Here is a 20,073-nt window from a genome sequence, read left to right on the forward strand (position 1 = left end):
TTCCATCGTACTTGCACTGATCATGAGCTTGACTGCTTCTCGCTTGATTCAGCTCGAATGGCAGCAACGACTCGCAGCATCAATGGGATCACACGCAAATAGTCAAGCCTCGCCAATATCAGATCGACAATCAGCTCAGATCTCCCCAACCGACGAACTCCAAGTCGAAACGCCTTGCGAGGTCGAGCACAAATTCTTGAACGAAGATAGTGTCACACTCGACTACTTGGCAGAGCTCGATGAGTTCACGCTCGTCGCTCCTGCTGGCATATCGCTCGTACCCATCAGCGCGCCCAATGGAGGAAGAATGGATTCAGGGCAAGCTCGGCAATCCCGCACTTCGCTCAGACTGGGTCATCGTCGCCGCAGCAGCGCAGTGATCATCAAGGCAAGCTGATCATGTGCTCAGGGACCGATCTGATATCGATACACAGTCTGTCCTTGTCAAGCTCAAGAACAGGCTCAGTTCGAGACCGACATCCTCGTCGCATCTCTCAATGCCGGTGCCTGACGAAGAGCTTGGCTCACCGGCAGGGCCAACTCTCACTTCTAGATTGAGCTCGCAGGGGATCTTGCGTCACTCGAGATCATTTTCGCAACCTGTCTTCTCCGCGCGGGAGGCAGGCACGGTCAAATTCGAGATGCACAGTCACAAGCATCGCTCGCTCAACTCGATAATCCCCATCGACGGTGGACCCGGCGCAGCACCACTGTCGGTATCGACGCGCTATTCGATGCCAGACTACCTCTCTGTAGCACCGTCTATGCTTCTTGAGGGATCACATGCGCATATCGAGCATCTTCATCCACCAGAAAGGCACTCTTCGCTGCCCATCTCGGTTGCAAGACGCGTCAGTCACGCAACACTCACAAAAGGTCTCAAGCGTGCGCCGAGTCAGCCAATGATCTCAAAGCCTCTGCGTAAAGCGTCGCAAGTGGACTTGGCTCCCAAGCATCCAGAACTCGATCTGTCGATCTCGCCTGGCGCTCAAGGCGGCTGCGGCAAAACACTGCCAACGCGCCCTCTCGTCCGCGGAAGAGATCCTGCATTTCCAGTCAACCGCCCCACCATCACAAAGAGACGTCGACTATCTGGCCTGCCTACGTCAGCACGACCATTTGCTGTTCAGCCGGTCCCGTCGGACAACGTGTTCGATCACTACGGCATCGGCGAGACCGAAGAGGCGAGAGAAGAGCTATGTATTCGCCATCACCGCGATTTTGGTCAGCCCGTTTGCGCGTGAGGTACTCCGCACTCTAGCCCGATCCATGCAGATCTTCTCTGAATCCTGACAGACCGAACGGGATCGCTATTGGCTGTGATCGAGATTCGATTGCTTTGAGGAACGCGACTCGCTGAACATAATTCCCTGCGAGGCCATCCTTCTTGATACGACTCAATGAGCTGACACAAGCGAGCGACCGCAAGCAGTATGCCGACGTTAGCAGAACTGCGCGCCAAGCCGGCTGCAGGCGACCTGGCATCCAGACGAGATGGCCCGCTACCTGCGCTAAATCTGGGTACCTTGCCGGGCGCGCTGGGCTCAGACACGGCGCAGGCAGCTATGAGCGGCTCTGGCAGCTCGTCTAAAGTCCTTGAGCTCATGGGCGACGGCCCGGCAACGCCTAGCGAAATAGACGAGGCTAGCCATGCCAATTTCTGGTCGGGCAGGAAGGCTAGTCATGCAAAGAGCGCAAGAGATGGCTCACCTTCAGCCTCGCGAAGGACCTCGCGAGCACAGAGCGGAAGTCTACGCCCGCTGGAAGCCAATTCGCCTTCCAATGGAGACCGGCGAACGTCTGCGTTCCCGCATCTGCATATGTCGCCTAAACGGCGCAAGCCATCCGACAACACAGCGATGCCAGGCGGGCCTGTGGACAGTCTGAGAAAGTCAATGGACGATGGCACATCACCTCGAGCAAGCTTCAGCGCGTCAATGCCTCCGAAGACTGCGCCCGATGCCATCAAACCGTTTGCAGCCTCACCGACGGACAGCTCGAAACTGGCCAGGCCTGCTTTCAGCCTTCGCACCGAATCCTCGGACAAGATAGCCACCTTTCGTGCGCTCAAGGTGCAGCATGCGACACAACAAGCGCATGGCATGCCCTTGGGTGCACCATTATATAGCCCGGGCGATACATCTGCGCCGCTTCCGGGCGACCTTTCGCCTCGCGCGATGGATGACTCGTGGCTTGGTCGCACCCCGGGTCAGCGATCCCTATCGATTGCTTCGATCTTGTCAGAAAGCGAGGCTAGCCTGGGTACTGCTTCGCCTAATAGTCAGCAGCGCGTCAGCAACTATCCTGCCGAAACGCCCAGTGCTGGCGAGATGAAAGACATCGTGCCATTCCTTTATCCCGAGCCAGAAGAGCTGTCACCCACCGAGTTGTCACGCTCGCGACACGCATCTATATCACAGCAAGCGATCAAACGCCCCAGTCTTATGCGCAATGGCAAATCGTCCTCGAGACTCAACATTGAGCCCCTTGACTTGTCAGGCGCAGGCGCAAAAGCTCACAAGCGAGGACTGCTCGCCATGCTGCGACGCAAGAGCAGTGCAAAAGACGCCCTCCATGACTGTACGCTTCATTGCTGACCATGCGGGTTCCGGGGCTGATGCGGCATGTAGCTTTCCGAACGGCCGGCGGCTCCTTCTCATCCATCACTTCTGGTATCGCTCCAGAAGATCAATCTAGACGCAATTCGCCGCCTAAGCTCGTGCCAAGAACGCAAGAGCTGCGGAGCAAGCGGAAATCAGGCAAAGAGAGGCAAGACAGTCTTTCGGTTCCACCAAACAATGGCATGTCGCTGGATACAAATCTCTCGTCAATGGATGGCATCATCAATTTTGATGCGACCCCACGCTCAGCGTCCCGCGACATGGATGGCATCCCGCCTTCACGTACAGGCTCATTTCTCGATAAACCTTATCCTCCTGGCCGACGAAGGCCTTCAACAGCCCCTTCATTGCCCGCGCCCAGCGAGGGCGCTGCTGTCTTCACCTTAGCCGATACCCGTTCCCGCAAAGCGCCTGCTCTAGCGGGCGATGGCATCTGGCAAGCTGGCTATGGAACGACTTTTGGGGGTATCGTAGGCAAGGACACACCATCCACGCAAACGCGCAGACCGTCATACGTCTCTTCGGATGGCAATGGCGCAACCGATATTCGGCGAGGCTCGACATCGACCATGACGAGCGTATCGGGCGTTGGCGGTGTAGATTTGGCGAGCAAGCCAGGTAACTTCGTGCCTGGTGCCGCATGGACTGCACCAGAGAGCTGGGCAGTCAAGGGCGACCTTGTGCCTGATGCGGATTCCACTGATTCTGACGAGATTGGCGACGATGACGGCGAGGGCGAAGAAAAGCAGGACAAAGACCAGCCCGGGGATCTGGACGCATCCGTTATCAGCTTGCCTGCAGCTTCACGCATTGCCACAAGGCGAGGCAGCGCAATCAGTCTCAGAGGACAGTCCAGCGGTCGTGTTGATGGATCGACCAAGCGACCTAGCACCGGAACGAGCACAGTTTTCCGCATGCCGAATGTCAGTCCTTTCCCGTCGAGTATAGCAGAGCTGACATGAATGCGCAGTTCACGATACGCGTCTACAAGGCTGATCAGGTGCACGCGACGATCTCTGCGCCCGTCAGCACGACCGCACACGAATTACAAACAATGATAGCCCGACGTCCAGGCTTCGTCACGCTCAAGGGAGCCAGCTACAAGATCTTTATTCGCGAGCATGGCCTAGGTAGGTCACTTGCAGTAGAACCTCGTAATGAGCTCAACGTACGCGCAGAGCGAGTCATGGCTGGTACTGAACGGCCTTTGCTGCTTCAAAGGCGCAGACTGGAGCAGGCAGGCTACGCGGACATCGATCGGCCTGAGGATCTAGGACGCGAGGATCATAGCTACCTTTGCAAATTCTCTTTTAAGGCAGAGACAGCTTTCACGTTCGAAGCTGTGCGCTCAGTGCTCTGCCCGACTGACACACGCTGACGCTTGCGCAGGCTGAAGAGACGTGGGAAGGCTTTCAGTATATCGATCTGCAAGCACGCAGTCTCTCGACCGTGCCAATCTTCCTTTACCGGCATGCGCATGAGATCGTCAGCCTCAATCTGTCCAGGAATCCTAAGATCGATTTGCCTGCCGACTTTGTCCAGCTATGCACGAACCTGCGCGAGCTGAGACTGTCGAACCTGACGATCAAGAAGCTGCCGCAGAGTATCAGAGAATGCCCTAGCTTGACTCGACTAGATGCGTCTAACAATCGCATCGTCGAACTTGATCATATCCAGTTGGACGAGGTGACTGAGCTGACGTCGCTCAAGTTCCACAATAATCGCTTGTGGTCGCTACCGGCCTATTTCAGCAAGATAACTGGGCTCAAATATCTCAACATTTCCAACAACAAGTTTGACACATTTCCACCCGTTATCGCATCTCTCGTCTCACTCGTAGACTTGGACGTCTCCTTCAATCTTTTGACGGAGTTGCCAGAGAGCATGGCAGATCTGCTGCAGCTGCAGCGCCTGATTATAAGCGGCAATGCCATCGCACGCTTACCGGCATCGTTTGCAAAGCTTGTCGAATTGCGCGAGTTAGACTGTCGACGGAACATACTCGAGGATCTGTCCGTGTTGGCTGGCATGCCAAAACTCGAGACTCTGCGATGTGAGCACAATCAGATCACATCCCTCAGCTTGGACTCGCCCGCAATGCTTGCGTTGGAAGCTGCCCATAATGCCATTACGAAGATTGCGCTCGTCCAGATGGCTTCCAGCCTTACTTCTATCAATCTGTCGCATGCCAAGCTGACGAGTCTGGACGACATATTCTTCCGGGAGCTGAAGTCGCTCACTGCGCTCGTCCTCGATAACAACCAACTCAAGACCTTGTCAGAGTCATTGACTGAACTCGAGCGACTTGCAAGCTTCTCTTGCCGCAACAATCTGCTCGAGGCATTGCCTGAGTCTATTGGCAATCTAGTGCATTTGACGCATCTCGACGTATCGCGCAATGATCTGTCAGCGCTGCCCTCATCCATCTGGCTATGCCCTGAGATTGTCTCGCTGACTGCGTGCTCCAATCTATTGACGACCCTGCCGGATGTACCATCGCCAGTCGAAGCAGAGGGCGAACGGAAGCAAAGTGTCGCCGCGGGCGGCCGAGAAAAGCCCCCTATGGCACTCTCGCTGCAGAAGCTGTATCTTGCCGACAATCAGCTTCCTGACGGAACCTTGGCGGCAGTTGCTACCATCTCCGAGCTGCGCGTGCTCAACTTATCCTTCAACGAGATCTATGAGCTGAAGCGAGGAAGTCTGTCCAAGCTGAAACTCCTCGAAGAACTCTATCTTAGCGGCAACGAACTCACGACACTCCCAGAAGAAGATTTTGCCCGTTTGACTGATTTGCGCATCCTCTTCCTCAACGGCAACAAGCTACAAACGTTACCGGCCGAGCTTGGAGAGATTACGCGTCTTGAGGCGCTCGACGTAGGTAATAACATGCTGAAGTACAACATCGCCAATTGGAGCTATGATTGGAATTGGTGCGGCACACCTCAAGTTCGCTTACTATCACTGATATTTCTTCAGGAATTGGAATCTCGAGCTTCGGTATCTCAATTTATCAGGCAATCAACGCCTGGAGATCAAGCCAGCAGACGTACGGGCGATGCAAGCGCAAGACGGGCTGTCTGCAGCCAAGAGACGCAATCTCAGCAACTTCAACGCACTCCGCAAGCTGCGCATCCTCGGTCTGATTGACGTGACGCTTACCATACCGGTCATTCCTGACGACACTGAAGATCGGCGCGTGCGAACGTCGTTATCAGAGATCAATCAGATGGCATATGGCATCGCTGATACCCTTGGCAAAGCGCATAGTCTTGGTATGGCCGATCTCGTCGTCCCACGTTTCCGAGGAAAGGAAGACGAGGCGCTCTTCGGTCTTTTCGATGGGAGAGTGCACACAAACACCGGTGGTTGTCGCCTGGCCAAATATCTGCAAGACTGCTTCGCTGCGTCAATGTCCTTCGAACTCAATAAGCTTCGCGAGGGCGAGTCAGTGGAAGAGGCAATGCGGAGGACCTTTCTTAATATCAATCGGGACTATGGCAACATTTTGCAGCCGCTCTTTGATATCAAGCGCAAAGAGTCTGGCGACAATGCCGGCGATCGCGCACTTGCCGTCGGAACCAGCGCAGCGGACGTTCGCAGTGGTGCATCGGCAGTCGTGGCCTACATCAGCAAAAAGCAGCTTGTCGTGGCTAATGTCGGTGACGCGCTAGCTGTGATATCTGGTCGATCAGGATCAGCGCGAGTCTTGTCCGCCCACCACACGCCGATGGACCCGGCAGAAACAGCGAATATCCGCGCCGCAGAAGGCTGGGTCTCTCCTAAGGGACTCGTCAACGATGAAGTCGAAGTGTCGCGATCTTTTGGCTGCTTCCATGTCTTCCCAGCGATCAGCGTTCGTCCTGCTGTTTTCACTGTCGACCTTGCAGACACCGACGACTTTGTCATTCTTGCCAATCGTGGTCTTTGGGACTATATGTCTTATCAAGGCGCAGTGGATGTTGCTCGTAGCGAGCGGGCAGATCCGATGCTGGCTGCCCAGAAGCTCCGAGATCTTGCGATTGGCTATGGATCGAATCAAAACATCATGGTCATGGTAGTGTCGGTCGGCGATCTCTTCAAGCAGAAGAAGCCACTGTCGCGCGGCATTGGTGGCGCACAAGCTGCCGGTGATGACGATTATCAGACTGAGCGCAGACGTCGAGGCTTTGGCAACGCGCCAGGCGAGCGCTACCTGACTTTGCTTGATCGTGAGGTGCCACCACCTGTGGGAACGCTCGCCTTGGTCTTCACCGATATCGTCAATTCGACGTCGCTCTGGGAGACGAATCCGGGTATGCAGATGGCCATGCGCATGCACAATCAGCTCTTGCGTCGTCAGCTGCGCGCTATCGGAGGCTACGAAGTCAAGACGGAAGGCGATGCATTCATGGTCTCTTTTCCGACTATATCAGCCGCCATGCTGTGGTGCTTCACCGTCCAGCTCGAGCTTTTGCGAGAAGACTGGCCAACATCAATTTTGAATAGTGAGGATGGCAAGGAGGTGCTTGGCGCCAACGGAGAGATGCTCTACCGCGGTCTATCGGTTCGCATGGGCATTCACTGGGGTCAGCCGGTATGCGAGGCAGATCCCATCACCCGTCGCATGGACTACTTTGGCCCTATGGTGAATCGATCCGCTCGTATCGGCGCCGTCGCCGATGGCGGTCAGATTGTCGCGTCCGCAGATGCTATCGAGCTCATCAAAGCGATGATCGATCCCTCAGATCTCATTGACGCGCGTAATGGGTCCGAAGAAGATGGAGACTGGCAATCAAATCTTGACGAGAAGTCTCAGCGCGACATTCTTGCCATCCGAAAGATGGGCTTCGGCATTACCGAGCTTGGCGATCGCCGTCTCAAAGGCCTAGAGACGCCCGAATTCTTGTCCCTGATCTATCCCAAGGAGCTTGCGAATCGAATCAAAAGTGTCAGTGCTGGCCAGCTTGGTGCGAGCAGCAAACCTGCCGAGATCTATGATCCTATTCCACAAATCATCGACGTCAATCATGTTCGCCAACTTGCTTTTATCTGCTTGCGCCTCGAAGCACTGTCGGCAGGCAATGCGCCCGAGGCACAGACGGCTTTCATGAGCCTGCCTGTTGGCGCCTCGCCTCTCGTCGGCGTCAATAGCCGCGATCATTTCCACTACAAGACCCGAGTCCACCCTCACTTGTTGACGTATCCGACACGAGCAGATGCAACAGACGAGGAACTTCTTGCCGTTGTCGAATCGTTGCTTGTCCGAATCGAAAATGTCCTGGCGACCTACACGTTACGGCAATTGGGACCCTATGCCGACGTGCTCAGCGTCCTGTCGGAGCTCACGCGGCAGGATCCGAAGTATGTCTTGCACGCTTTGTCACTCTTTGCACAGACTGCATGATTTGTAACAACAAACATCTCTAGACTTCGTGTTGTAAGGTTTCATATCCCTCGAAAAGTAGCAGTGTCCGTTAATTCGATGGGACTCTCTTCGCTTGCGGTCAGTTCGTGAGCTAGCTGGACTGATTGAGGAGCCGCGTCGTCATTTTCAGAGTGCCTGGTGCCCCAAGCCACCTGCTCACACTGGTCAGTGCGGAGATGACGGGACGAGGAGGATCGCATACCTCGTGCAAAGTGAAGAGCGCATAGATCTTCATGGCTGCGAAGTAGTAGCCAAAGATGAGCCAGACGGGGACATAAATCAGATGTGTTGGGTGCCGGTACAGATGGGGTATGAGCTTAGCAGTGCGGGTGATGTGCAACCAGACAAGATACGATATGAGGATGTTCCAGGTCGGCAGGTGATAGGCGTCAGGCCCTGGATCTCGCTTGCTCTTTATGCAGAGATAGATGACAAGGCAAGGACCGATCCAAAGTGTGACTGGATTGAGAAATTTGTCAATCATGGTATACGTCGTGTAAGGATGGCGAGACCAGATGTAGCGTTCGACAAAGACAGACTTGAAATCCGATCGCCAGGTGTTTCGCGTCCATCGCAAGACTTGCTTGAGAAAGCGCCAGTCGGGTCTCATCGTACTCTGGAGTTCTGTGGCGGAAGAGCATTGGACATAAGTCTTCCAGCCATGGCTGACCATCCAGCGAGTGAGGAACTTATCATCGCCAGAATTGAGCGGGTATTTGCCCAGCCAGAGCTCATTGGTGAATTCACGCAGGAATTCCGGATCTTTGAGTATCTCGGTACGATAGGCAGCAGTGCGACCTGACAGGCACGGCACACCGCCATCGATGTGAGTCGAAGCGGAGATCTCTATGTTGCGGATCGACAGACGGAAAGCAGCCAAGACTTCCCAGACTGTCATGTGGTTGCCGACCGACTTGACGACCTGGGAGGTGCCAACACCGCCAATAGACGCATGCTCGAAGCAAGCTAAGATGTGGTCAAGCATGTGTCTCGGCCAGAGCGCGTCATCATCTGAAAAGACGACAATGTCTGTCGATGCAGCGGCTATGCCGTGAGCCATCTGGAGACGTTTGTTTGCCCTGTCGATCGAGAGCACCGAGATCTGCGTCGACGGTTCCTTTCCGTCCGCCTCAGGTTTGATGTCGACAGCTGCGGACGCGCTCGACTGGACATGCTGCCAGGTCTGCTGGATCTGACCAGCCATCTCTTGCATGGCCTCTACACGGGAGTTCTCGGTGACGATGATGATCTGGTACGGACGGTTGGCCAACCAAGTAAGGGCGGCTCGGGCGAGGCTTTGCTCCGTATCGATTGTGGGCACGATGATGGTGACATCGCGCTCGGGTGTATAGGTGCGCTCTGCAGGCAGTGGTATGGGGCGATAGGAGGCCCATGCTAGCAGTCGGATGACGAACCACAAGTAACGGTAGAAGCCGATGACGCCTAGTGGCACAAAGACGGGCAAATGATCCGATGTGAGGTACAGCATCACGCGAGTCGTGCACGCCCAGGGCGGCGAGCGCGCTGTGGACGGACGTCAACGCTCTTCAAATGGTCCGGGTCGACAGGACTGCCCGAGCATGATGACCTTCTTGAGCTTACCTCAGTCTGCGGCGGCGGCGACTTTTCCGGTTTTGCCAGCGCGCGCGTCTTTGTGCTTTGGCTAGCCGCAACAACCGGCTGACTCCGAACAAGATGCCGACGCTCGGCCAGATAGCCCTCAAGGCAGTCCGGCCTAATCAAGAGCTGGCAGTCTCCTATGCACTCCTTGCTGCCGTCCTGCGTCGGCGGAGATACACCCGCAGCGAAGTTATCGCCTTGTTCTTGTTATCACTCAATTGGCCCAACCTGCCCTTTGTATGGCACGTGCGGATGTTCATTCGTGTGCCGCTCTTCAGGCTACGGGTATGGCTGTATGCCAACGGATGGCTGAGCCCACCCAAACGGAGTCTGAGCCTCGGTCTCCACGGTAGAGAGCATGCACTGGCGGCGATAGGTCGTTCGCCCTGGGCCCTGCGCAACAGCTTCTCTCGATATGCAGGCTGGGCTGGCATAGACTGGAACAACCACCTCTCCAATTCTTCGTACGCGACCTCGTTAGACAACGCACGCATGCGCCATCTGATCATGGTCTGGGGATCCTGTCTACGCTTCGACGGCGTCGCGTTCGCCCTTGCTGGCACAGAGTTTGAGTACATACGGGAGGTACCCATGCTAGAATCTTACGAAGTCGAAACGCATATCCTCACTTGGGAGGACAAATTCGTGAGCAGTCGTTGTGGTTTCGGGGGCGTGCTAACGAACGCGCGCAGGCTTACCTGTTGCACCGCTGGCTTATCAAACCCTCGGGCAAGGACCCCAACGAGATCAAGGGCACGCGAACGGGCAAGCGTGCGACAGTGGCAGCCATCGGGCTTTCGAAGATCTGCTTCTCGGTCAGCACCGTGCCACATCCCAACGCGCCCGATCAGAGCAAACGTCGAGTACGCCAGACAGCTCATCCCGGCCGCGTATTTGCATTGTCTGGCTACGGCACATCAGTCTCCAATTGGTCCCTAGCTAAAGATTTGCGAAAAGCGAAGCAAAGCCGACAATGGCTGGCGGGTCATCCTAACACGATAGCACCTACCGATATTGGCGATGGTCAGCTAGCCTTTGAGCAGAAGCGAGCAAGACTCGCAGAGATCCTGTCTAGGCTCGCCGGTGGTGACCGTAGTGTCTGGCGTGAGCTGCTGAAAGCTTCAGACGAGGACGAGGCGTTGTGCGCAATTTAAGTTACGCCGATCCCGTCGACCCGCCAGATAGATAATCTGGATCGTATGGTTCTGCTTGTTGCACATGTTCTCACTGCGCGCTCCTACTCAATCGCAATATGGTCTTGGCAAGAGTGTGTCAGCTCGTTGGAGCATTGATCCTCGCACAGTTTGCCTGGCGTATTGCTAACGCAATCTATATGTACTTCATCCGAGCCCCAGACTTGCCGACTTATCTCTACCCCTCCACAAGTGGCGTACGCCCGTGGGCACTCGTTACGGGCTCATCAGATGGCATAGGCAAAGCGATCGCTTCACAACTCTATCAGGCTGGCTTTTCTGTCTACCTTCATGGTCGCAATGCCGATAAGCTTGAGCTTGTCAAGAAGGAGATACTCAGCCTGCCCGCGAATTCTGTACAGACGCTCAGCAATGCTGCACATGACGTGAAGATATGGATCCAAGATGCAGCTGCAGCGGAGATTGACTACGACAACTTTGCGCGCACTATCAGCACGCTGCACCTCACGGTGGTTGTCCACAACGTGGGCGGCTCGGAGGCGTACACCAAGCCATTCCATGCACAAACTCAGCAAGAGCTCGACAAGATCATCAACATCAATGCACGCTGGCTCACTCAGCTCACACGCGTCCTCATCCCGATCCTGAACTCCGTTGACGGACCGAAGCTCATGGTCAACATTGGCTCTTTTGTACGTCCGCCACATCGTGCATGTATGCAGCGAGGCTGACTGGCAAACATGGCAGGCCGGCAGCTTTACTGCGTACCTCTATCGCATAAGTTGCTCGGGCCCCTGCTGACCATTGCGCAGGCCGTATCTGGCAGCATACTGCGGCAGCAAAGCATTCGTTCGTATCTTCACTCGCACAATGTGCGCGGACAACGACTTTATGCGAAACATCGGCAAAGGTGCAAAGCATCCGATCAGGTATCAACACATTGGTGTCGGCAGTGTACGCTCGGGCACGAACCTCGCCGAGATAGGATTTGGTGTGCCCGAAGCCAGAGACTTTGCCCGAGACCTGCTGCGTCACATGGGCGGACCCGATCGCGACTTCGCTGCCAGTCCTGCGCAAGCTCTGCAGGAATTCATGATCAAATGTTTGCCGCAACAGACCGCCGAGCTGGCGATCGGTAAGGTTATGCGCCAGCAATACAAGTATTGAGTCAAGCGTGTCCGCCGACGAGCCCAGCTAGCGTACGTGCTGCTGAGCGCAGTGAAGGCTGCGGTGATTCGATGCAGGTATTGAGGGCACTGAGGAGCTTTTCGCGCGCATCTTGCGGCAATGGGGTGCTGCTCCCAGCAATAGCGAGCGACAACAGATTGCAGCTTGTTGCCCTGACTTCTTCTGGACTATTTGTGTCGCTCACAAAGTCAGACAAGAGATCGAACGAGCTTTGCGCGCTTCTGCTGCTAGTTGCAGCTCGCGTGTTGATCAGCAAGATTTGCATGTCCTCTTGTAATGCCTTTGCACTTGCGAGCATGATGAGAGCATTCGCAGCTTCGAGAATCAGGCTTGGGAATCCTGCGCTACAGTGCAGCATGTCGATCATATACACGAGCACAGGTGGCTTTGCGAGCTCGGCACGTGCTTCTGAAACGAAACCTCCTTCTGTTGCGCTCGAGAAGATGGACTGAATCGCTTGGGCAACAGCCCGAAAGCTCTCGAGCCGCAATTTGGGAACGTCTGTTTGAGCGTTGAATGCCATGACGGCGTCGAGATGGTACATGGCGAGCAGTGCGGCTGATTGAACTGTCCATCGACATTCTGTCTCAGTGCTGAACAATCGCTCTGTCAGATCCCTGACCTTGTTTTGTGCAGCATAACCGCAGGAAACCCAGCGCGACGTCTTGCAAAGGCTGTGCGAGTCTGAAAGTGTCTGATAGCAGAGTAGCAGCACCCTCGAGATTGGCTCGCGTGCCGAGTTGCGCTCGTAAAGCAGCTGAACACACATCAGATCGGTGAGAATGCTTAGGAGAGCGCGCACGAGCTACGGCAAGACGGCGCAAGAGACCCATGGCACCGTAGCAGAGCTGCAGCGACGGCGTAGCTGGATCGATGCCGACTGCTAGCAGTCGTTGTACACTATCCAATAATCCGTCTAGGCTCGCAATCAGCGACGAGCGTTCTTCTGCGAGCAACGATCAGCAGCGCAAGCGGATCCACAGCGGACCTACCTGTCTTTGCGCAGTTGGCGAGAATGAGGAGCGCGCAGCTAGCGAGCTCGTTTGCAGATGCGGCACCGACAGTCTGCGCCTGCTGCTTGTAGCTTGAGATCCAAGGCAGAATTTCAAGGCCAAGCGAATTAGGGTCGAAACGAGCGCAAGCATCTTCGCTGGCCAACGCTACAAGGACCTTGATGAGTCCTTCGCGAAGCGCTTGGGTTGATTTTCCCAGCTGCTCAGCCAGGGTTTGCTGCGCGCACAGACATGACAGGCGATGCAGAGCTCTAGCAAGTGTGACGGGTTGCTCGGAAGTCGCAAGCTCAGCGAGCAGGCGCGCCGACTGTTCAGTGCTTGCCTCGACAATCTGAGTAAGCTCTAGTGGTACCTCGAGGTGATCCTCTGATAGGCTCGATGCAGGCAAGAGATTGATGCGTGCGATCAAACCGGCAACGACTTGCACTATCGGTATGGCGTTCCTTCGAGGTTCTGCCTTGAGGTCAGTACGTCTTATGAGCATCTCGGTGTACCTTACCTTCCGAGAACACATCGGACACAATGCTGCAGATCCAAAGCGGCAATGGCTCCGGCGTAGCATCGCTCGCAAGTAAAGTGAGCATCGCGTCGAGACAATTATCTGATCGGCTTCTCGCGGCCAACGCATCTTGCGCAGGTGCTGCTGAATAGTATGAGCAATATCAGTGAACGAAGCGCGCACACTTGCCATAGTCGAGGGTCAAATTGAGCAGAATGCCAACAGACGTTCTTTGAGCCGCTAGCGCGTCTATGCTCGCCGGCTGGTCAAGGAGCATGAAGGGCGATATGCACGACAACACATCGTTGTCGAGCAAATGTTGTCTGTTGACGTCTGTGCGTACACACAGCTCAGCAGGTGCTTAGGGGATGCATTGGCGCGCTTGCCATTGTCGATGCAATAATTGCCAAGCACACGAAGCAGCTGCCCTTCTGCTCTTGCTCTTGGCTCAACTTCGGCTGCCGTGTGCCTGCGAAGGTGATGAATGACGGTCTCCACGAGGGTCGTAGAAGCAGAAGCAGCTCTCGTGCTCACTAGACTTACTTTTAAGCCATATGATCACGCGATGGCCAGCGTGCTTACCTTGCGCAAGCTCGCTGGCAAGTCGCTCAGCAATCTCGCTAGCATCCTGCCACTTCTCACCCTCCAATGCCACCCGCAGAGCATCGACCTCGTTCATTTCGCATCTATGACGACACGCGACCGCGACATGCTCCATCGATCCCTCCCTGGCATCCTCGACGGAGATGCACTTCGATCTCGGCTACACCTCGCCCATCAATCCCGCCGGAGCAGAGCCTAAGCTCTCCGTCTCTCAAGTCTGGAAGGGGCTTGTCCAGAAATGCAGAGCGCCCCAGGCATTCGTGCCGGCCATCAGCGAATGCGAGATTCTCTCAGAGGATGACAACGGCCTCAAGCGGATGGTCACTTTTCAAGCTGGCTTCGGGCCTCCAGCTGGCAAAGTCGAGGAGCACATCACCTTTCAGCATGAGCTGCGGGTGGGCACTTGCGGACTATACAGTCGCCCGAGCTCATGACAGTGAGACAGGCTGACTTCTTGATGGTCGGCAAAGGCAGTCAGATCAGCAACATCATCACGCCTGGCAGCGGCGAGAGCGATCTGTACCTCACCTACACCTTTTCGTTCAACGAGCCCACGATCGAGCCCGGCACACCGGAGGCAGAAGCAAAGCTCAAGCAATACACTGAGCAAGCCAAAGGCGTCGTACCCCGCAGTGTTGATGAGATCCGCGACATGGTCAAGCAAGGCAAGATATAGCATCACATGCAACTCGAAACGAGGTGCAGAAGAAGTACAGCAACGTCTACTGGGTATAGGGTGGTGCCTCGATGTATTATATGGAAATCACATATGCGAAAGGACGGTCCTCATGCCGTCTGAATCGACGATGAGAGCCTGCCCATGATTGTAGCCTCGGCAGAGTGTGATGGCCTCGTCTACGATGCCGCACTCTTTGAGGTAGCGCACGATCGATACCGGATCGATCAGAAAATCAGAGTCGCCCAGAACGATGTGCAGATTCTCTGGCGAGACGTCGGGCAGCTCATGCTCCCACAGGAGCATATCGGTCCATTGGAAATCCCGTCCGATCGTATGCGCCTGTACGGACATCAGCTCTGTCTGATCAACGGCTAGGCCAAAAGTAGGACGTACATTGCCGAGTTCGCGCGCGACAAAGTAGCCGAGCAGAACCTGAAGGCCAGTTTGCCAGGGCTTGTACACAAAAGTGTAGCAGACGTCGGCCTCGTGTAGCAACAGAGACACAGGGTCCACGAGCACGGTGCGCGTGCACAGTTCGGGTGCGCCTCGCAGCAGCCAGCCCAGGACCATAGTGCCATTGCTATGAGCTACGACGGTCATCTTCTTGATGTCCATACGAGCGCAGATATCCTTGATGGCGGCGACATGCTCGTGCTTGTCCGGAGGACTGAGGAAGCGAGGATGCCAGATGAGTGCAGAGATGTTGGGCTGAAGCAAGATGATGACTTCTTTATCTGAACGCGCCAGATGCCGCAGGAATTCGACTGCAAGCTGCCGTCAGCGGGATCACAAATCAAAGGCTTAGGAATGTACCGTATTGACCAAGCCCAATACCGAGGCCATGCAAGAAGCAAACGGGAAGCTTGCGCTTTTCGACGCCCGGCGCATCTGAGGACGTGGCCGGCTTGACGAGGAATTCGAGACCGTGGCTGTGACGGAATCGGAAGCCTCGGAAGAGCACGAGCCAGGCGTACATTCTATGAGAGCATGTCAGTCTCGGTCTGAGAACACTGAAAACAAAACATACAAGAGAGTGACGCTGCTGCAGACGACATAGTAACCCAGGGGGCGGCTCATGACTTGCAACTTATCGAGAGTGAGCTTGAGGCACCGTATGTCAGGATTGTAGCCCGGCGGCACTCGACTTTTCAGTCTGGGCTGAACCCAAGTGAGCGTCTCCTCGATCAAGCGCATCGTCTGCGGATCCTTGCGAGCATCTTCGAGCGTCACACCGCCCATAGCCCATGCCAGCCATTCCCTGACATTGTCCTCTCTGATGGACGAGTACGGCGCGCCTGCGAACCAGCTGCGAAGCTTCTTTCTGAGCTGAGCAGCAGACTCGTCCGTGACCTTTGTAAAGTCTGGCTCCGTCGTTCTCGGTCTGCGGCCATTGACTGTCTCTTTCTGGATACCAGTAGACAAGCATTCGAGCAAGATGCCTCTGATGTGCGCCTCATCTAGCTGAACGGGCTGGGCAGGTTGATTACCCTTCCAGCAAAGGTACTGATAGAACAGCGAGAAGAGGGCTTCACAGATGGCGTGGTAGAAGCAAAAGGTATAGAAAGCATTGTGCGGAGCTGCCCGATTAGGCGAAATGAAAAAGTGCCAGCCAAGGAAGAGCCAGCATGCAGGTGTGATTGCCCAGACGAAGCCGGCAGGGAATATGCAGGTGACGTAGAAGCCTAGCGTCTTGTGATGGCCGGCAACGAATTCATCGTCATGAGTATAGATGATAGGCGATTCTCTCTTGTCGTGCCCGTTCATGACAGCGCCTTTTGCCTGGGAATGTCACTAGACCCAATGAGGTGAGTCCGAGCTTGCGGAGTTGATGGGTCACCCCGGTGTCAACAGCAACGTCTTTTCAGAGCTTCTGAAAATGTCAACGATTACGTCTCGCGTGGCACGAGACCAAGATTCTAGACGATGACGGCGATCCGATCGCGGCCAATTTATTCGAACGGGCGAATTTCGAGTTGACCGCGTTGCCGCGTTGCCGCCTGGCCGCGATCAGGCCGTCTGCGCCCAAAAGTATGCATCTGGGGCTACACAAAATCACGCACATTCATTCTGCCCCATGACAAATATTATCAGACGGGGGGCACTGCTCATGCCTTCGAGGACCGCACCTTGTTCTTACTGAGGAGCAGGTCACGAAGGCAAGCATTCTCCGAACGGACTTCTTGCAGCTCTTGCGAGAGTTCATCGATGCGAGCCTTGAGCATCTTTGCATCTTCTTCAAGTGCCGCCTCGCGCTGCTTCTTCTTGATACGAAAGCGAGCTAAAGATGATGAGAGCGTCAGCCAGGCCTCGTGCTGAGTATGCTGCAACGGACCAGAGGCAGCTGTATTGCGACGACGGCGATCTTCTTCGACTGCAGCAGCGTTGGCAGCAGCGATGGCTTCCTCTGACATGCGAGGATGAGTGACGAGAGTGACGCCAGAAGGCAAGACGGTCGTGATAGCCCCAGAAGGCGAGACAGCATTGGATGTATTGCCCGCGAGGGGAGCTACAGTTCCCACGCCTGTCGAATGAGAGCCGAGACTCCTATCGATGAGAGAAGCGGCGGGAGATATCCGATCGGTCTCAGAGACTTGACTGGGCGCTCTTGAGTGAGTGGGTCGAAATGACTTTATTGAACGAGTAGCGCCATGATCTGCCAGGTAGGCATTGAGAGTAGCAGCATCGAGGCGATCATAGTCAACGGGAGCAACGCTGGCGAGTGTGTCCGCGCGTGGGGCCGTTGGAATATGCAGCGTAGTTGAGCCCGGCGTGAGGGTCGATCGGGCTGCAGTCAGAGACGACGCTCCATCACGCGTGCGCTTGCGCGATTGTACCGAATTGACTGTGTTCTGCAAGTCTGCATAAACAGGCATCTGGTCTGCTTGTTGGTGAAAGAGGCCGGTGTCGATGTCTCTGGATGACTGCTGCTCGGGTACCTCCGGGCTGGCCTGACTATAGATGAAGTCGGCTCCCGATCCGACGAGTGACGGAGAGGCATAGGTAGGCGAGACGGGACTGTCGGCATCGAAACCAGACGAGAACTGAGTGTTCGACCACTGATGGAGGCTGTAATCGAGCAAATCGGATGGGATCGGGTACGACAGGGCCTCTGGCGTGACATTCTCCGTTAATCCGACGGGTGGAGAGTTGTCGGGCGTAGGCAGGAGGTTGAGTTCGGCCAGTCGAGGGTCGAACCAGCTCGCCATGCTGACGTTCCACACGCTCTAGGGCGGATAGCAAACTTTTTACTGCGCAGGCTTTGTCAGACTGAGTGATCCTCTTCTGCCGCGCCAAAGCGTTCCTTGAGCCAGCAGACTCGCTTCACACTCCTTCTTGGCCTTCGCCCTAGGTCGGGGCAGCTGCTACTCCAGCTGTACCCTCGTCGTCAAGCTGATTTGGAATTCCTTTCCTCGACCTTCGTGGCACGCTTCGTCTCTCCCGAGTGGCGGCGCCGGCGGCACAGCGCGCCGGCCAAAGCTAAGCGACTGCCTCACTCATGGTATGTCTTCGTCTTCTCCTCATGCGGCTCGTGGCTCATGAGTTGTCATAGTCAAACACACTCAGGCCTTACCTCGCATGCGTGCGATCGACGCTCACAGCAGCACTATCCGTCGAGAACTTTGCCTCACAGGTTCGCCCACATGCTGGGCGTCTACCACCGAGCTGACATGGTTTGCAGAACGTCGAGAGGCACAATGTGGCAGAGATAGAATCTGGCAAGACGCCTGAGATCTTGCTGACGCCGCTGCTCATCTCGCGTAACGCGTCTGAGCAAGTGCTCATTGAGGCATCCATCAATTCCGTCAGGCTCAGTATACGCATCAAGCAAGCCGACGAGATAGAGCGCATACTCTCCCATCAAGTGCGTCTCGGTGGCTCCGTCTCAGACGGATAGGCTGATGACGAGAGCAGTTCACGCGCTTCTTGATGATGAGAGCAGAGAACTTTGTCGTTTTGCGTAGGAAGCCAATACAAGGCTTCGATATCTCCTTCCTCATCACGCACCGCAACGCAGAAGAAATGCTCAAGCACAAGCTCGTCGACTTCGTCATCCAGTAAGAGACCTTGCACAGAGTGGGCTGTTTGGCTAAAGTGCTGAACAGGTTCATGGAAGATGTCGACAAGGAGATCAGTGAAATGAAGCTCTCGCTCAATGCAAGAGCACGTATCGTCGCAGAGTCCTACCTCTCAACCTTTATCTGACGGAGAGACTCCAAAAGCTATCTGTTGTTGTACAATCACACGAGCCCTCAAGACCGCGTGCATATGCGATAGCACGCCAGGGTGATCATTCGCAGATTGTGACCGGAGACTGAGCCTGCAATCTCCTGTCACACAATCGAGAAAGGCGCTCTTTCTGTCTTGCGGGGGCAGCTCCCCGGATCCTGCCGTAGTGTGCTTGCCGGACGGGTGCCACTCATCGCGCCAGCGTGACCAGAGTCAGTATTCAATAGTCGCAGAAAAACGCGAGCTCTTATGTACAGTACTTGTGGCTCCAAAGATGGAGCTGGCTGGACCCAGTAGTGATCGCGCTTGATCTCGCATGGCTGAATCCGCCATGTCAACTGATCTCATCAGCAACTCGGACGTGTACCCCAGTACGACCCTCACAAGATCTGGGCTGCTCTCATCTCCTGCGCGTGATCTAGTGCAATCGCTGACATCGCGCCCTGCGATAGCCTGTGAGAAATCAACGGTCGGCGATGCTAGCTCATGCGCATATCTCAACGTGACACGCTGCGGGCTAGGCACTGTCTCATCGTCAGATTCTTGTCGCAACATGCGTCGTCAATTTACTCGTTCAGCGCTTCCTGCATGCCCTCTCGGATCTTGAGGCGGCTTCCTTGTCGGTTGACTGCATCGATCCCAAGCCTGGTGTCACCAGCAAGCTGCAGCGCATACTGCTAGTGCCAAGCAAAGTTTAGATCTCACCTTGCATGCTCATCGCACAAATTCAAGTATCGCCCCGCGTTTCATATTCAAGTTGGGTATATATCTGGCGGAAATTCGCACGACTCTCTTCACTCCACTCGACCCGACCCGACGCGATATGGCACTGCAGCCTCGCGCAATCGCTACTGGAAGCCATAGAAAAAGACTCGCAACCTGTTCCATGATGGCCAATTCCAGCTAGACCGAAGCAGCTCACCGTTTAAGACCAATGATGGATCGCAGCTGCCCTGTCGCTCACGGCTATCGTCCTGAGGTTACAACGTCTAGCCAGAGGGAGTAGGATGTCCGACTCGACTCACACTTGATCGCTTAGCTTTGATGCCATTGCGAAGTCGCGCT

General features: G+C 55.3%; 10 protein-coding genes across 10 annotated transcripts; 6 read left to right on the forward strand and 4 right to left on the reverse strand.

The window, feature by feature from the left end:
- Positions 1 to 22: 22 nt before the first annotated feature.
- L969DRAFT_96502 (uncharacterized protein) lies at positions 23 to 8,004 on the forward strand (the record flags this gene model as incomplete). The annotated part of the gene is made up of 8 exons (XM_014710504.1): positions 23 to 388; positions 435 to 1,224; positions 1,450 to 2,580; positions 2,631 to 3,544; positions 3,592 to 3,751; positions 3,800 to 3,963; positions 4,011 to 5,551; positions 5,598 to 8,004. The coding sequence occupies 8 exons, from the start codon at positions 23 to 25 to the stop codon at positions 8,002 to 8,004; spliced, it is 7,473 nt and encodes a 2,490-aa protein (XP_014565990.1).
- Positions 8,005 to 8,045: 41 nt separating this feature from the next.
- L969DRAFT_78540 (glycosyltransferase family 2 protein) lies at positions 8,046 to 9,514 on the reverse strand (the record flags this gene model as incomplete). Its single annotated transcript, XM_014710505.1, has 2 exons — positions 8,046 to 8,177; positions 8,228 to 9,514. The coding sequence occupies 2 exons, from the start codon at positions 9,512 to 9,514 to the stop codon at positions 8,046 to 8,048; spliced, it is 1,419 nt and encodes a 472-aa protein (XP_014565991.1).
- A 103-nt stretch (positions 9,515 to 9,617) lies between these two features.
- L969DRAFT_201814 (uncharacterized protein) lies at positions 9,618 to 10,997 on the forward strand. Its single transcript, XM_014710506.1, has 2 exons — positions 9,618 to 10,290; positions 10,338 to 10,997. The coding sequence occupies exons 1-2, from the start codon at positions 9,721 to 9,723 to the stop codon at positions 10,797 to 10,799; spliced, it is 1,032 nt and encodes a 343-aa protein (XP_014565992.1). The 5' UTR covers positions 9,618 to 9,720; the 3' UTR covers positions 10,800 to 10,997.
- Positions 10,898 to 11,966, forward strand: L969DRAFT_96505 (uncharacterized protein; the record flags this gene model as incomplete). The annotated part of the gene is made up of 3 exons (XM_014710507.1): positions 10,898 to 11,491; positions 11,547 to 11,563; positions 11,612 to 11,966. 3 exons carry the CDS (start codon positions 10,898 to 10,900, stop codon positions 11,964 to 11,966), a joined length of 966 nt encoding a protein of 321 aa, XP_014565993.1.
- A 1-nt stretch (position 11,967) lies between these two features.
- Positions 11,968 to 14,178, reverse strand: L969DRAFT_96506 (uncharacterized protein; the record flags this gene model as incomplete). Its single annotated transcript, XM_014710508.1, has 8 exons — positions 11,968 to 12,554; positions 12,610 to 12,744; positions 12,790 to 12,933; positions 12,980 to 13,453; positions 13,500 to 13,640; positions 13,689 to 13,832; positions 13,886 to 14,032; positions 14,082 to 14,178. The coding sequence occupies 8 exons, from the start codon at positions 14,176 to 14,178 to the stop codon at positions 11,968 to 11,970; spliced, it is 1,869 nt and encodes a 622-aa protein (XP_014565994.1).
- Positions 14,179 to 14,245: 67 nt separating this feature from the next.
- L969DRAFT_53097 (uncharacterized protein) lies at positions 14,246 to 14,778 on the forward strand (the record flags this gene model as incomplete). The annotated part of the gene is made up of 2 exons (XM_014710509.1): positions 14,246 to 14,497; positions 14,548 to 14,778. 2 exons carry the CDS (start codon positions 14,246 to 14,248, stop codon positions 14,776 to 14,778), a joined length of 483 nt encoding a protein of 160 aa, XP_014565995.1.
- An 87-nt stretch (positions 14,779 to 14,865) lies between these two features.
- L969DRAFT_52971 (uncharacterized protein) lies at positions 14,866 to 17,987 on the reverse strand (the record flags this gene model as incomplete). The annotated part of the gene is made up of 6 exons (XM_014710510.1): positions 14,866 to 15,120; positions 15,175 to 15,545; positions 15,595 to 15,758; positions 15,809 to 16,560; positions 16,908 to 17,059; positions 17,114 to 17,987. 6 exons carry the CDS (start codon positions 17,985 to 17,987, stop codon positions 14,866 to 14,868), a joined length of 2,568 nt encoding a protein of 855 aa, XP_014565996.1.
- A 251-nt stretch (positions 17,988 to 18,238) lies between these two features.
- On the forward strand, positions 18,239 to 19,042 carry L969DRAFT_89975 (uncharacterized protein). Its single transcript, XM_014710511.1, has 5 exons — positions 18,239 to 18,280; positions 18,332 to 18,412; positions 18,461 to 18,643; positions 18,694 to 18,836; positions 18,885 to 19,042. The coding sequence occupies exons 1-5, from the start codon at positions 18,278 to 18,280 to the stop codon at positions 18,982 to 18,984; spliced, it is 510 nt and encodes a 169-aa protein (XP_014565997.1). The 5' UTR covers positions 18,239 to 18,277; the 3' UTR covers positions 18,985 to 19,042.
- A 297-nt stretch (positions 19,043 to 19,339) lies between these two features.
- L969DRAFT_96510 (uncharacterized protein) lies at positions 19,340 to 19,706 on the forward strand (the record flags this gene model as incomplete). Its single annotated transcript, XM_014710512.1, has 2 exons — positions 19,340 to 19,510; positions 19,587 to 19,706. The coding sequence occupies 2 exons, from the start codon at positions 19,340 to 19,342 to the stop codon at positions 19,704 to 19,706; spliced, it is 291 nt and encodes a 96-aa protein (XP_014565998.1).
- A 150-nt stretch (positions 19,707 to 19,856) lies between these two features.
- On the reverse strand, positions 19,857 to 20,059 carry L969DRAFT_96511 (uncharacterized protein; the record flags this gene model as incomplete). Its single annotated transcript, XM_014710513.1, has 2 exons — positions 19,857 to 19,982; positions 20,036 to 20,059. 2 exons carry the CDS (start codon positions 20,057 to 20,059, stop codon positions 19,857 to 19,859), a joined length of 150 nt encoding a protein of 49 aa, XP_014565999.1.
- Between the last annotated feature and the right edge of the window lie 14 nt (positions 20,060 to 20,073).

Source organism: Mixia osmundae (assembly GCF_000708205.1).
Source record: "Mixia osmundae IAM 14324 unplaced genomic scaffold scaffold_10, whole genome shotgun sequence".
In the NCBI taxonomy this organism is placed as follows: Eukaryota; Fungi; Basidiomycota; class Mixiomycetes; order Mixiales; family Mixiaceae; genus Mixia; species Mixia osmundae.